Source organism: Centruroides sculpturatus, unplaced genomic scaffold (genome assembly GCF_000671375.1).
Source record: "Centruroides sculpturatus isolate CEXI.00-Female unplaced genomic scaffold, Cexi_2.0 scaffold48, whole genome shotgun sequence".
NCBI classification, from domain to species: domain Eukaryota; kingdom Metazoa; phylum Arthropoda; class Arachnida; order Scorpiones; family Buthidae; genus Centruroides; species Centruroides sculpturatus.
In genome coordinates this window covers 475,680-492,661 of record NW_019384294.1, presented here as the reverse complement: position 1 = coordinate 492,661, position 16,982 = coordinate 475,680, and the positions used below count along the sequence as shown (strand labels likewise).

Sequence of the window (16,982 nt, the reverse complement as noted above, 5' to 3'; positions counted from 1 at the left end):
ATACTGAAAATATATAAACTAAGTAAGAAAAATATATTTAAAAAAAATTAAATAATTTCAAAATAGAAAAATTGACATTCGTTGGTTACTTGTATCTTAACTATTGCCCAAAGGGTATTTACAATTTTCACTCTATTTAAGCAGCCGTCATCAGTTTTAAAAAGCCTCAAAAGTCATTTTTCTGATCGTCTTTCTAACTTAAATTCAATTTTTTTTTATTCTCTTTATTTTCTTCATTCTCCAGCTTTCATTTTTTGCCATTTGGATTGTTCCATTACTAGAATGATGACGAGTAATTTTTCAGTTCAGTAGAGTTTTTCGCGATTAATTTTTATATTAGAATATTTTATAATTTATTTCATCAATTTTAGTAATTAAAATTATAATTTTTTTTCTTACTATTTCATCTTTTTTATAAGCCAAAACATTTGATGAATCGTAGATTGTTGGGAATGCAAACAATGGAGAGATTCTTTCAACTGATTTATTTCGTTAAGGAATAATTAATTTATTGTAATTTTTAAAGTTTTTATTTTGTTTGTAAGAAATCTTTGAATTCAAAAAAATAGATTTATAATCCAGTTGTAGACTCGTTTCGTTTTTAAAGTAGCTAAGAAACTTATAAATGTATTCAGGCTATAGAGTAGAACGTCATAACAATTCATTGTAAATCATAAGTTACATTCATAACTTCAATAAATTGATAAGGACACAAAAGCAAAGAATGATTTACATATGTTGAAGTAGGAAAAATGACATTTCAGTGAGGTACAGAATATAATTTAAAGCATACATTTTATGTACACCCATTGGAAACGACTTAGAATATAAATAAACAAATCCATATGTTCTTGTTTAAAATATAAATTTTCATTAAAAAATCTATTAATTAAAGCTTATAAATAGTATAAAATTATAAATAAAATATTTTTACACGATGAAATACAAAAAACTACTCACCAACAACATCCAAATATCCAACCTGACTCTTCATAGGAACTGTGTTTATCTGACACATGTATCCTCCAATATCGCTTTCTTGCACATTGTTTATATGCAGAATAAAATTTTTATGTTCACTATGGCTTAAATTTATTCTGTAGTTTCTCGTAATAACATGTCTGTGTATAGTTAATATAGTCTTACTTTCCACTCTTAACCATGCAACCTGTAACAACGTATAGGAGGGGGGAACAAAAAAAATTATATATAATAAAACCATGCTTTATATAAAAATCTTATTAGTTTGATATGGAGCACGTTAAATTGGATGCCCGAAGCTAAACAATTTATTCCAAAGGATGCTGTTATTGCACAATTTTAGCTGAAGAAGTCTTTTGTGAAGTTTTACAAATATAACTTCAGGCAAGATTCTCTTTGATACAGTTAAGAAGAAGAAATTCCCAGAAGAAACTAAGTACTGTTTCTTTTCTGACAGTAAAAAATGTTGGATGTAGTTGGTCGAGTCAAGACTATCAAAAATAATGGAAACAACGGGACAATGTGACAAAATGAACAATGACTAAGAGATCAAGACAAACAATCCTAGTGAAAAAAAATGGGATTTGTGTGAGAAACATGCATACATCACATAATATGGCATTTTCAATAAAGTTAAATGTATTCATTTATATAAAAATCATATTCAGTTAAATATATTTTATTATTAAATACGATTTTTTTTCTTCTTACGCAAATTATTTATAAAACATTCTAAATTTATGAAATAAAATTAATAAAATTTTAATATAAAAAATCTTAAAAAAATAATCCCATTTTTCACATCACTTCTATTCATTCACTTGTTATAAATAATGAAATTTTTTTAAGTGTAACCGATTCTAGAAAACACTTTTGTTCCGCATTGCAGTTAAAATACAAATTATGTCACCCCAGAGTACAATTTGCATTGAGAATAATAGAAGTGATGTCTCACAAATGATATATAATGGTCAAGATTTACGTGCAGTTTTGCAAATCACAGCATTTCTACAATTTCCAACGTTCAAGCACGATGCTCTTCATCTTGAAAATATTTTTTTTAAAAAAAGTATTAATGGTTTAAAAATCTATTATATATATTAAATTTATAGCGAATTAATCGTTTTTAGTTTAGAATTATTCATATTGTAGATACGTTTCTTTATTATTGCACTTGTAGCAGAAAGTTTAGTTTATTGCTTTTCTGTAAATATTCTTCTCAGTTTTTTTGCAGATGAATTATGTTTTTTACATATTACACGTCTGAAAAATATATATTTTNTACAAACTTAATTTTAACTTTAAAACTTCTCAATTAATAAACCTAATTAATATACTTTTAAACGATGGAAAAATATTAAGGATTAACAAAATTTTTATTTATAAATAAAATAATAAATAATACCGTTCAGTTATAACTAGAATAATCACTTAATTTATCTTCATATACATAAATATGATTTTACAATGGATAAATCATTAAAAAAAACAATTTATTCTCAAATAATTCCATTCTCGAGATTAAGAAAGGATAGACGGCCGGACGGAAGACAGTGGGAATTTATAAGTCTACAATTTATTCAAATTGTAACCCAATAATTTAACATTAAAAGTAGCAAAATATGTAAAGTTTTAAATATTTCTTTCTAAATTACATTCCTTATAATCTAAAATAATACAGTGTGTGACTTAAAAGTCATTTCACCGTATTTTTGTGATCACTTCAGCAGATTTTGTAAGAAAGTCATTAATTTATATATTAAACAAGAAAGACATCAGTTTAAAAGTTAAGAAGTATTTGAATGAAACAACGATTTAGTTTTTACAGCAGTTAACTGACTTTTGGGTCACCCTTTACTTTTAATTGTTTTTATATTATTTAGAATTTTTAAAAAATTTTCGATAAATTTATAGTTTAATTTCTTCTTTGGCTAATGATTTTTTTCATTATATTTATAATATTAAATAAATTAGGCAAAGTAAATAATATATTTAAAAAGTCGATATTTATGAATTTTGGCCTTTTATTTTGTTAAAATAATCGTTTATACGTCACAAAAATACGTTCAATAAGTTAGCATGAATATTCAAATATTAATTACAAAATTAAATACGTTTTAAAGTTATTCATTGATTTATTATAATTTATATTTAAATAATATAAAGCTGATTAATTTCAGATTTAACGAGAATTATCCCCATGTTTTAATATTAGAAATTAAAATGTTTAAAAAGATAAAATTATTAGAATTTATTTTAAAATATTAAAGAGCTAAATAATAATGCATGATAATAAATCAGCCAAATAAAATATTTATTAAGCTCTTGTACTAAATACATATTTTTAAAAAATCTCTGCAATTTTTCACAATAACTACTTTTATAATATATTTTTATATTTAAAAAAATTCATAAAGTTTGATTCTAAAATATATAAAATTTATTTATAAATATGTAATTTCTAAAATGTCATTGTAAAATGGCATTGTCACAATACCGGGCTGCAATCTTTAATCATAATTATTAATTTATTTAATTTAAAATATACGCTCTCCACCTCAAATGAGTAGTGGCTTGCCCCTGTACATCATACTTTTCCTTTAACAATAGAGTCGTGCCGGTCATCTATCTAACAATTTTTCAGGAGAGAATTTTTGAATTGAAATATCGTCACTTCCGGTCCATATCAAAATTTTTTTGTAATTAATCGTGGCCTACTTCCCATAAGTTTTGCATAACTGGTCTCGAATTCTATCTATCTAACATTGTTCTCGAGATTAAAAATTATTAATATTTAAATAAATATTTTTATGTTATAATGAAGAATGTTAGAAAAAGAATTTTTTTTTAATTATCTAAGTGATCTTACTCCAATTCTTTTCTATGAAATATATAAGAAAAATATTTGTAATTAACTTAGTCACTCATCTAGATTGCTGTTTCTATAGACATAATATAGTTTATAAGTAATAATTCGATTTCTTCACAAAAATATTTACTTTACTGTATATTTTTAGCCTTAATACAATTAATAAATTCTAAGTAATAAACTTTGCAAAAAAATAAAATAAAATACTTGTAAATTATATTTAACTTTCCTTTAATTATAATTTTAAAGTTGATAAATTTAATAAAAGTATTTTTAATTAGAAAATTTTGATTTTAATATTAACAAAATTAAAGTGATATTTTTAAATGTTTATTAACTTAGGTTATATATTTAATAAATTATTATTGTTATTATTATTATTTACATGTAATAAATGTGTTTAAATTAATTTTTAGCATCATTAAATTATAGTTTTATTCTTAATTAAAGAGTTATAAACAAGCTAATGAGATTTTTTATTATACTACTACAACTAATAATAATATTAATAATATTCGAATTTTTAATTTTATAAAAATTTAATTTGTATCAGTGGTAAGATCAGTAGTATCAATGGTAACAGTAATAGTGGATCTGTATATTAACAGTCAAGTTTGAAGCTTGTTAATTCGTTATATATCAATAGAGTAAATATTACTTTACTAGTAGTAGATCTAAATCTACTGTTATTATAAAAATAATTTAAATTTATCCAAAAAAATAACTTAAAATTTGAAAAATTTAACGTAAAATCTTGTTATAACAAGTCCAGTATAATTTGTTAATATGATTATACAGAATATTTTTCATAAACAAAATCTTACAAAGATAAGACTTTTTTTGATATTTAAATTTAAATTTTATTATTTTTTCATAAACATGAAATTTGTTTAAATGAAAGTTCGTTTCAATATTTACAAAATTGCTAAAATATAATTTTAAAGGAAAAATCTTTATATATATATATAAACATAAAATGATAAAGTAAGCTTAACTTCTCAATGCTTAAGTTTATATTTTTCTACTTTATATCAAATTTTTAAGTATTTTGAAAGAAGAATATATAAAAAAATTATTTTAAAATATTTTAACTCGATTTTATATATTTTTATATCTAAATAATTGATTTTTTTTATTTTTAATAATTTTTTATTTATGAAAATGAAGGAAGCTTTTAAAACTAATTAACACGAATGCTATTATGTTCTATTAATTACTTTAATGAAGTTTTTGAGTTAAATTTTACTAGACTTTTTTTAATGATCGTATTTTATTATATATAAACAAATTTTATGATACTTTAATTATGTTTATCTTCATGTAATTGCAACAGTGCAAAAACTTTTATTCGTTGAATAGCATCTGATAAAAATGATGATAAATTTTTCTCCTCTCTTCGTAAAGATTTATTATTTATATTTATCAAATTTTTCTAATTATAATGTAAAGTTTAATTTTAATTTTATAATATTTTCAATTTTTCTTGTCTAAGTTTAGTTTAAAGCATTTATAAATTGAAAATTTCTTCTTAATAAAATTACAGTGTTACATTATTTATCTCTTCTGTGTATTGATCACTAAATTAAATAACAATTTGGATAAAGTGTGATGATCAAAAAGTCTTTTAAATTTAATTAAACTGTTAGTTTATACAGAATTTTAAGCATTTTAACTGTAAAAATTACTTATAAGTTTTATTGAAAGATATAAAATTATTTTTAAAGATTAAATTATATTATTTTTTTCCCTACAATGATTTCACTAAGTGATTTAAGTGTTGTTGGAAAAAGAAATGAAAACAAAAGCATGCATTCACATGGTTCTATGATTATGCGTGTGATTCTTACATATTTAATAAGAAAAATAAAAGTAATTTGTAAGAAACAATATTTTTTTATATTTTTTTAAAAGGGCTAACGAGGGAAAAAATGTTAGGAATTAGTAATGTTTGCTTTTAAATAAGTATTTCCTTCATACTGACGTAAATTTTTGGGTTTTTTTCTCTATACTTTAGATACAGTAGCGAAGTTTTCAAATATTTGCTAAAGGTATGCAGATTACTGATATTTTTTTCTTTTTTCCTACGTTGCTAAAAGTTTGTGCCTGACCAAAAAAGGCGTTTTTATTGTTACCCCAACAGCATAAGAAAAGCGACATTGGCATCAAAGAACAGAATTTCCATCTCGCACTCTTCAAGCCATTAAGTGAATAATTTACATAACTGATGAGAATCTAATCCACGATCGTAGTCCGAAAGTACGACGATAAAAACCTACATTTTTTCATTTCTTTTCCTCTAATGTTATTCTTTTTTTATTCCCTTAGCAGTGTCTCTTCTTTTCTTCGAGTTTCCTGTCCATCGATTTTGTAAGAATCAAGTGAACCACTACCGAATACCTCACACTTGACCCCAGACCAGTATACTTCACAGGAAAAAGGCGATGTTACAGAAACTTTTCTAACTATATATATATATATATATATAAAATAATAATAAAAGGAAGAGACAATACTCTGATATATCAAAATCGAAATATAATTTTATCAATCGATAGAAAACTTACTGAAGAATGATTTTGTAAGATTTGTAAAGATGAATGGAGAGATCAAACTGAGTAGAATAAAGAACATGTAACACCTGATACTAATCCAATCACGATATCGATCTTTTGAGTCCCAAGTTCGATGCTTGTGATTAGCTGCTCAATACAGACAAGATTCCGCTCTTAACAGAAGGGGATTGTTTTTAAGAACAGGTGAATCTATTCTCTTTCTAGCAGAGTACTTTTACGAACTAATGAGCTTACAACATCTTTGCTACTTCCCTACAATTTCTTCTCATAAAATGAGGAAACATTTGATAAATTTTTATCAATTTTTCTTTTTCTTTTTTTATAATAAATGAAATAGTAAAATAACGGATTACTTTAGAAAATTTCCATCGTTTACTCTACGCAATTCATAAACTTATATTGTGATGAGGAAATATATCATGTTTTCATTGTCTCATTTTGACTTACAGGGGTCAATATAACATGAGAGTGAATGACAATTTGAAGCAATAAAATGAGTCTTTCTGGAACATCTGTGATCGTAAATTTTCTCTTCAGCTGGAAGTGTGATATCATTGATTTTTCTACTTCTCAGATTCACGTTCTGTTTTTTAGTCCCCCCTTTTGCTATCGTTATCATATACTGTCATTCGCGGAATAAAGGGAAGTAGTCATTTTGCTCTTAAACTTTAAAATATATATAATTTATATGTAAGACATTTCTAAAAGATAACCTTTTCAATGTTCCTGTGAAAGAAGTGTCCTTAAAAACTTACTTACTCCAAGAAGATTACGTTAACTGAAGTACAGTACATTTGAATGGTTATTCAATTGTACAATTTCGCCCAATTTATTTTATTTAATCACTTTATTTTATTTATAAATAAATTATTAATCATTTAATGATTAATATTGTATAAAGATTAATTGATAATTTATGAAATTTTTATNTGAAATAGAACTTATTATTTAAATATTTTCTTATTTGTTAATAAAATTGTTTTTAAAACTAATTAATTTTCTATAACATTAACCATATATCGAATAAATCAATTTAGAAATCAAGAATAAATATCTGTTTGCTTTTACAGAATTAAGGATGTTTCTATCTTTTAATAGAAAACATTCATTGATAATAGATTTATAGAATTTTAGAAACTTTCTAGATATAATCTGTATTTTAAAATATGTTGTATATGAAGAGAAATATATAAATTTTACGTTTATAAATTTTGTTATATATAGGATTATTCAGGAATAATATGATTTTGGAAAGGTTAATTCGTAATTATTTTGTGTTGTCGTAGATTTATAAACATGAGTAAACAATTTTAAAGAATCTCTTTTATATTTTATTCATTAATGAATTCTTTTATAATAAATTTAACATTTGGTCTGCCGTGAAAAATATTTTATCTCAGAATTCTTCACTCTTCAAATGTTTTCTCCTTCTGAACTACGTTTATATGTACTTACAATATAGCTCTATCTAGAATTATGTTGTATATAATGTCTAATTCTTGATAAATTAAGCAGAAAAAATTATTTATATGTCTCACTGTTCAAAGATTTGTAAATTATATACCATATTTCACTATCTCATTAGTTTACAGGCATTGTCTACACCTGCCATTAACAGATATAGTCTACTCCTATCTGAAGTATGTTTCCTATATCTTACATAATGACAGCTTTAAAAAAAAAAAATAATAATCAGTAAAAGTAAGCATATAGTTTCATTACTATAGATAATCGAATAGTCTATATACAAATTTCTTAAGGATATATAAATTAATCTTGTATCTAAGTTATATAAAGCAGGAAAACAAGAAAAAAATTAAATTTTGTTATAATATTTTTAAGTCAGTTTTATGTTAGTGCTTTTTAACAATATAAAATTATTAGCACAATATATTATTATTATTATTATTTTTATACAAAGTTTAACTTTTAAAACATTATTATTGTTTTTGTTGTTATCATTATGAATTGTCCATTCTAAAAAATATAATAAAAAATATGACTTTTTATCAAAGGAAAAAACAATTTAACTCTATAAAAATGGAAGAAATATAAATAGAAAGGTTTTCAAAATGTTTATTTTGATGGATTTAGTCAACAAAAATATGTTATCAAAGAAATGAAGACAAGTATAGACTAGAGTGTGATAATGTTCTAAATGATAGAAACCTTTCTGGATTGATCCTCAATGTCTTTAATGACCAGTGGGTGGGGTCATATATCCCGTTAACACTCAGAGGACGTGTGTCTGACCTTTGCCCGCTTACTCAACAAGGGATAATGGCGAATCCGATCGAACAATCTCTCTTAGTTTAACAACATTCGAGTAACATTGCTAGATAGACTTATATCCAGAAACTGTCTCCAACGCGACACTATGGCGCCCATATGACTCCTTTTATTCTACTGTCTACGATATCAGCCGCTTAATAAGCTAATAAGGTCTTTGGATATGATGAAAGTATAAAGAAATTTATTTTTTTCCTTGAACACACTTCAAGCTTTTTATATAAACGTAGTGTACAGTAACTGTTGAATGCGAAACTCTTTAAACAGTGTTAAAGATTTATGGTGAAAGGAATCAAACATTTACTTCCGATATATTGTTATTGCTTTCAATTAAATTACTTCGATAAAAGTTTGCAATGAAGTAGGCTAGTTTTTCTTTATTTCTTCCCTTTTTTAAGGTTGAATAGAAAATATATTTTTAAGTTTGGAGGAATAAATTCCTTCCCATCCAATTTCTTTAATGTGATGTTATATATCATGTCAATATATTAAATAAGAATAAGAATATTGAAATCACTTTGTTTGTCGTTCGGACAATATAATCTTATCAGCTTTAAAATATTAAATAAAGGANTAAATTCAAATCTTAGAATATTTGATAGTTACTATTGTTTAAATTCTTGTTTAATTTAATTAAATAGTTCAATGTAATTAATTAGATACAAGCAATTTTAATATGGCGAGAGGTTTAAAATACAAAGAATTAATAAAAAAAATGCAAAGAATTCCTAACGAAATTACATCTTTAACATAAAAATATGCAAAAAAATATTTGAAATTATAGAGTAATATTCGAATTTTTCGAAAATTTTTATTAGTAATTTTCGACTTTTTACCTCTAAATTACGGTTCAAGCTTCACTTGTAAGTGCATTTTAAGGTTGAAATTACAGAATAGTATAGAAGATATTCCGTCTAAATAAGGTAAGGGCATCCATTATGACCGACTGAGTTTGGATTTTTATTTTGAATAAATAATAGTTCAAATTTGGTTGGCCTTAATAAGCCCCAAGTTACACAGAAGATATTCTGTCTTCATTTAACTAGATTTTATAGGAAGGCAAACAGACATCCATACGAACAAAATGATAGCTTAAACTACATTTTTATTACTAAATATAAAGGTCATTATAAGCTAAAATTATTTCTTATTGCTCATTTAAGTTTCTTCTCTAATGTAAATATTTATCTTAAAAATATCACTCTAATCTTTTAAGTATTTTCCCTATAAAAATTCAGTTAATTTTAAATAAAAAAACACCTCGAATTTATACATTGTATAATGCAAAATTACTCGTATTTAAACATTATCCAAACAGAATAAACAATTGTGAAAATACGTAAAAAAATCTAATTTGTAACATTAGCCATTTTTAATTTGTAAAAATAAAACAACGTAATTATTTAAGTTTTAAAAGGTGTATCATATAAAACCTTATCAACAGAGATAAAATAAAACGTCATAAACCAATTAAAAGATAAAATTACGGAATTAAAACGAAATAATTATCTTATATCACGTGCAAGAAGTCATTCGTGTATTATATGTTACATTATTTAATAATAAGAATTTTATGACAGTGCTTCTAAGTAAACATGTTGTCATTTATGATTATAAATACCTGACAAAAATTCTACCTGAATATCTTTCACGAGAAAATGATTTTTAATCCATTTAGTGTTAATTCATTATAAGAAATCTTTATGAGTTAAACATTTCGCTTCGGATATTTTGTAGTTGTAAAGTTTTTCTAACACGTCTTCTGTTATAAATAATTCATAAACTTTATATTACGTTAGGATTACCAAATCCCTCTCTCTTTTTTTAATATACATTTTTTTCCTTTTCTTTTTGTGAGAAGGAACTGTGTTTAACCGCTTAGTTTTAGCAAATTATGTTGACTCATAAATGACATTTTGCATACTAAAGTAAGATAAATGTTTAATATTTTACGAAATAATTTATTAAGTACTTTTTTGAAATAGCTTATAAAATGTACTATTAATTGTAAGTAATTTTAGTGCAGTAATTACATATAATAACTATCTTGTTCGTGAGCTTTTAACATAAAAAAATTATGCTAGAATAATTTTTTTTCCTTCTATCGTATTTAAAAGATTAGCGTTAAATTTATTAAATTATATACAATTTTTTCTGGTAAAATGTTAAATATAAATTATACTAATTATTTTTATCTTTTATACATTTAATTTTACTGCATTATATAGAAATTAGTATAGTCTAGTAATGACATTAAATATAATCAATTCTATAATGGTTTACTGTGAAATTTTATTATTGGTCTCTTCTTAATCAAAGTATTCATAATCTACACGCATAAATATAACAAATACCCCACCCCAACCAGCCTTAAAGCCCACCCTCTCTTAACTTAAGCCCAAGCAAATTTCTGTTTTGCAGTTCTATTATTGTAAATACTCAGGTCAATAAACGTACATTTTAGTTACTAAAACCATTGTTTTTATTACCGTATCCCAACACAATCTCGCCAATTCCCACCCCTCAAAATCCCGAGCAACCCCAGGCAACACATCTAGTCAATTTACAAAAATCGATTAAAAACATAAGTTCGAGGGTATATAAACATATAGTTTACTATATAAAAAGAAAACACATGTTTCTATACAGTTTTACACGATAAAACGTGGAATTTTTCAGTTTAATCAGGGCATAAAAATCGTAACAGGGATATAGTAATTTCGTTAAGTTAAGTAAGAAAAAACGCAATGGCAATATTGTTACTACAAAAGACATCCCATACCACATTGCTATTACCGTCACATCTGTAATAAATGAGTTTTTAAAGATATGCCTCTTTATCCTAATGCAGATAGAAGGCAAACATTACTGCTGGTTGGCAATTCCTTTAACGATTCTTATTACTAAGGGCGTGCCCATCGGCATTTGATTTCTACAGTACAACGAGTACATCCATCATACGCACAATTCAACACACGGACTTCCTCTAGTTGTGGATAAAACATCAAGAAAAGACCAACGTATTTGCACGCCACACTTTGGTTACATTAATCTCTAAGAAGACATTTGTGTGCAAGTTTGTTGGATATTTCTCACCGTGTGCCGAAGACCGATAACCACATTTTATCATCCTACTTGAATAAACTTTTCCTACAATGAAAGTGAACCCTTCCAGAAAAATTTTTTATCTATAACTTTTAAAAATACATATTTTTCATCGCTCTAAGTGAAGCCAAGCAACGATTTCAACGTTAGAAAAAAACAAGCAAAACAAACATAATAAAAAAAACAAATAAATTATAATGAAGCTAAGCACAGTTATACATAGACTATACATTATTCACTAACTGATAAAATACTTCTTGATTTTTAATTAAACATTTCTGATTAATTTAACTTATTAAATTAGAAATTATTGGTTTAAATGTCAGAAACCGGGTTGCTGTATCATAAATTATTTACTCGAATTAATTCGTTGGATATAATGATAATTCTGAAAATGTATATCGAAAAATCATTGATTTTTCATTATTAAATGAATAAAATTTAATTAAAATCTGTAGATATTTAAGACTTTTTTGTTGAAATGGAAGGAAAAAGGGGGGAAGAAAATGTATTTTTTTATAGCATATAACAATTTTTCTTTCAGTGATTTGTAAGTTAATAACATTCTCTTACTGACGTATGATAATTCATATTGATATTATATATATATATATATATATATATATGTTGTTTATTATTGTTTATTATATAAAAAAATCGCATATTTTTGTCGCTAGAACCTTCACTCTTGTTTATATATTCCTTCATAATTTATCTCTTCTGTCAACTATGATCTGTTATTATCTAAAAATACCTTTATCCGCAAGAAAGATTATCGCAAATTACGTTACATCATGAATTATTATTATAGGATATTTCAAGACAAATTTTATGATATACTTTCATTCTAAGATGGAAAAAGAATAAATTTTTCTTTCAATTTTATTTTTATTATGAATATAAATAATGTAGAATTTATTAAAAGAATATATATATGTATGTATGTACTGTACGTATGTATGTATATATATAGGCTATATATATTCATTCAGCACAATCTCATCATTCATAAATATTAGAAATTACGGAAATGGGATTAAAATATACGTCAGTTTTATAGATAAATCTGTATTTGTTCTTAAAAATTATGAATAATATAAATGATTCATTATTAATAATTTCATGTTATAAGCTTAAAATTCATTAGTATTAATATTATTTGATCAATTACTTGTTAATAAGAACAGTCTAAACATAATTAAGGTAAGTTAAGATGAAATTTCTTCTTTCTCNAATTATTTTAAAATGTGAAGGTATTAAGATCAAGGTGCTTAAATTTAGAGTGTTTTTACCCTTCAAATTCCGGTATGTAATAACAATCTTAAAATATAAAATAAATAAGAAATAATATTTTAATTGTATTATTTTAAATAAATTATTAGAATTTTGTTTTGTAAAAAAATTCTTATAAACTATATTTACTTCTAATTATTTTCTAATTTTTCTCCTGAAAATTTATATTTAAAATCTGAGAATCGTTCAGTATTTATAAATTTTTAAATATTTTAATGTTAAAATTTTTTTTATAAAATCTGTATCTTTTACATCAAAATATTAAAAATCTTTTTCTTTTTTCTAAATTTTTGTAGGTGAATTTTAATCACTTTAACACTATATAACTTCTCTATTTTTAAGTTTTTAAAGCACTAAAATGATTAAATTAACAAATTATGCAATATTAAACTATTTTATGTCATACATTCATAACCTTTTTTATATTTAAGACCCATTCAAAAACCACTGAAGCGCCTCAATATAAAGCATAAACTCATACTTCTATATCGATTGGACTTTTATGCTCTTACTGTCACACATATATGACATTCAGGTGGCATATGCTCTTTATTTTTATATATATTTTTCAAGAGATATTTTCCAAGATAATCTTAGAGGAATCGTTAGAATCCTGAACTCTAAAGGAATTCGATTGAAGAGCAAGAGTTTAAGCAATAGACTGTCAAATGCACCTTTCCTTTCTATTGAAAAAGAGATATCACCCGTCCGAATCGCTTTATGTCATTATGGATAGTCAATTTGAATGTATCTAAGTGAAGAGAAGAGTTTTAGAAAGAGAGGTCAAAGTTCAGAGAGCATTTTAGCAGAATTTAGTATGCTCTTGCCATTTTCCTGCACTTCTTTCCCATCGAATAAACCAAATTTTATGCAGAAAAGGATGGATAAACACTACTAAAGAGTGTGTATTTACGTTCTTTTACCAGTTTATATTAAGTTATAAGATATAAATAATATAATATTAGTTTAAAAACAAATTTTTAGAATACTTAAACTCTAATTTTTCATAAAGAGAAAAGTTTTATTTTCGATTTTAAAAGTTTTTTCCCCCTTATGAAAATTACAAACACTCGGAATTTTATCATCATCTTATGCTATTTGCATGCATATTATGTCCATAATTTGATTATTTAGGTCATTAGGTCAAAAGAAAAAAAGGAAAATATTTATTTCATTAGAAGATAATTCAGGAATCTATAATTTTCATCGAAATTTAATGCGAATTTTATTTCCCTATATTTAAATATTTTGAAAGTTGAATATATTAAATAAATTATAATACAATTAAATGATTATTTTATAGTAGTATCAGGATAAAATTCTTGAAAAATAGTTGAAATATATATATATATTAATTACAGAGAAAATAATACTTATCAGCTAGTTTCACTGATATTGGCAAAAAAAAAAGTGCTTTGCAATCTCTTCTAGATATTGAATGTAACCAATAGCAGCGACAGATAGAAGAAGAAGAAGAAGAAGAAAAAGAAAGATTGAGCCGTAGGATTGGCCTGCGGTGTTTGACAAATTATTTTTATTGCAACACTTATCGAATACATCGGTTATGTGCGGCAATCCTGGACGGATTTACAGAACTTCGATATGTTAGCTGTCAGTGTAAAGCTAGAAAATTACGTGTAGCAAAGAGCAGAAGTTGTGGATTGTTCACTTTCGATTTAAGAAATGATTAATGGTGTAGAAGACACTCGGAAGAGCAAAAGGGAAAATATGGGATATCGCCTTTCTTACTATACCCTTCACTTTTTCAATTAATGTTTAAGAATAAAGAAAGAATCGTACATATATCTTATTATAGGATTGAGAAAAAAGGAAAAAGAAAAGTAACCACTTAATAAATAAAAGTAACTTAATATAAAAGTTACTTTATTTAAAAATTAAATGTTTAATATTGTTACTTATTGTATCAGTTTGGGTGTGATTTTACTCTAATTGTATTAATATTTCTTATTATATATCAAGTCTTAAATTTATATTTAATGTAACAACTGTGCAAGCTATACAATGCATGTTTCTATAGAAGTATACAATGTGTAGATACAATCAGTTCCCTGTTATAAAAGAGAACCAACTGTAATCTTCTCTATAAGAATTATAGTTACTAGAGAGAGATTCTGTTAGGAATTCTGATTTTTCTCCTCGAATTTTCTGTCTAAAATATAGAAGTTTAAAATAGTATTTTTAATAATTTAAATGCACTGTACATACTGTATATATACAGTATATTGTTTATAGAAAATACACTCTCAGCAACCAAAAAAAGGTTAAAAAAAATGTAGCTATGTCATAAAATATAATAAAAAATTCAACATATCAGATTCAATTTATGGTAAGCTTATCAAACTATATATTTTATCAAAAAAACATACAAAAAATAATTTTTTTCTGATGCCATATTGGCTAAACTTTTATTTTACCAATACTAGAGCCTCTATTTATTAGACATTTTAGTTAAATATTTAACTTTATAAGAACTTCTTATAAAGTTAAAAATAATTAATTTAAACACAGAAATCTATAATTATATTTACACTTTTTATGAATATAAATACAAATAAATTTAAGTTGATTTAGTGCCAGCATTTGTTACCTCTGAAATTGGCACTAAATTGAGTGTGGGGCTAAACCAAATTACCTTAGACAATACGAATTATGCACAGTAATGAGGTCTATACAAGTTTGAATTGGGAGCTTGAAAGTCACGTGATTTAACTATAACGAATATTGTTTACACGCAAAATTGTAATTTAGTAATTTACAGATATTAAAGTGTTCTCTAATATATATGAGACTGATCCATTCGCATAACTAAGTGTCCTTTATGAGGGTGACAATATATAGAAGAGTTATACATCGTGGTGAGTTTGTATTATAACAATTTAATAGATACAAAAATACATTTCGAAGAATTTTAATATTAAACCAGTTTTCATCTCGTACAAAGTTTATAATTTAGTAAAATTTAATATGTTATCATTCGAATGATGCATGAAAAATTCTCTCATAATTTAAGAATGTTAAATATATATATAAAAAGTATTCTTGGAGTCGATTGAATTTTATTCTTCTTGTCATCTCCGGAGGAAAAAAAAGGAAACAACAAAATAAGATAAATTTAAAAAGTAAAAGTTCAATACTATAACTAAACTGGAAGGTTTCTTTTTGTCAAAACTATTGGATGAACACGAGATTTCGATATGCGATGCCTGAAGGAAAAGCGAAAACATCTTATTACACTAGCTTTCCCTTAACTAAAAACTATTGTAAATATTGAAGCAAGCAAGAATAAAAAAAAAATCTGACATCCGAACAATATTTTTCGTAATTACTTCTTGGATACAGAAAAACAAAATGAATATAAATAAAATAAAAATAAAATAAAATAAGAACCCTACTTTAAAATTTAAAAGATATTTTTATCAATATTTTTCAGACCGAAATTAATTTTTAGTTTCCTCAAATATTTATTTTTTCCCCCTATCAATTTAATTAATTGTTTGTTTATTTTTTACATACTTTATCTTATTTACATTGTTGCGTAACAATTAGATGCGAATTGTTATTGTTACGTAACAAAATGGAATGAACAAATATTTGTAAAATCAATTATGGAATCGACATTTTAAAACAATTATTAAGTAAATAAATATTAAAAATATATTTTAAAATACAATAAATTTTTAAAATTTCTTTTTAAAATATATATTTAAAATCTATAAAATGCACAGATTTTTTTTCAGTATTTTCGAGTGTATAAAAAATAAAAATTTCAATATGTTAACTTTTATAACTGCTATAAAAAATACGTTAAAAAATTTATAGTGTGTAATGAACCAATAGCAGCGACAGATAGA

At 24.4% G+C, this 16,982-nt stretch overlaps 1 protein-coding gene across 3 annotated transcripts in view; it reads right to left on the bottom strand.

The window, feature by feature from the left end:
• The window catches only part of LOC111619377 (lachesin-like), a 66,901-nt gene extending 52,080 nt beyond the window's left edge, over window positions 1-14,821 (bottom strand). For 2 of the 3 annotated variants that reach the window (XM_023361110.1, XM_023361181.1), the window contains exon 1: window positions 961-1,366. In XM_023361110.1, the coding sequence (XP_023216878.1) occupies window positions 961-1,222 (262 nt within the window). In that variant the 5' untranslated portion in view covers window positions 1,223-1,366. Of the gene's footprint in view, window positions 1-960; window positions 1,367-14,816 lie in introns of those variants that run through there. The other variant, XM_023361236.1, reaches the window with a different exon arrangement.
• Between the last annotated feature and the right edge of the window lie 2,161 nt (window positions 14,822-16,982).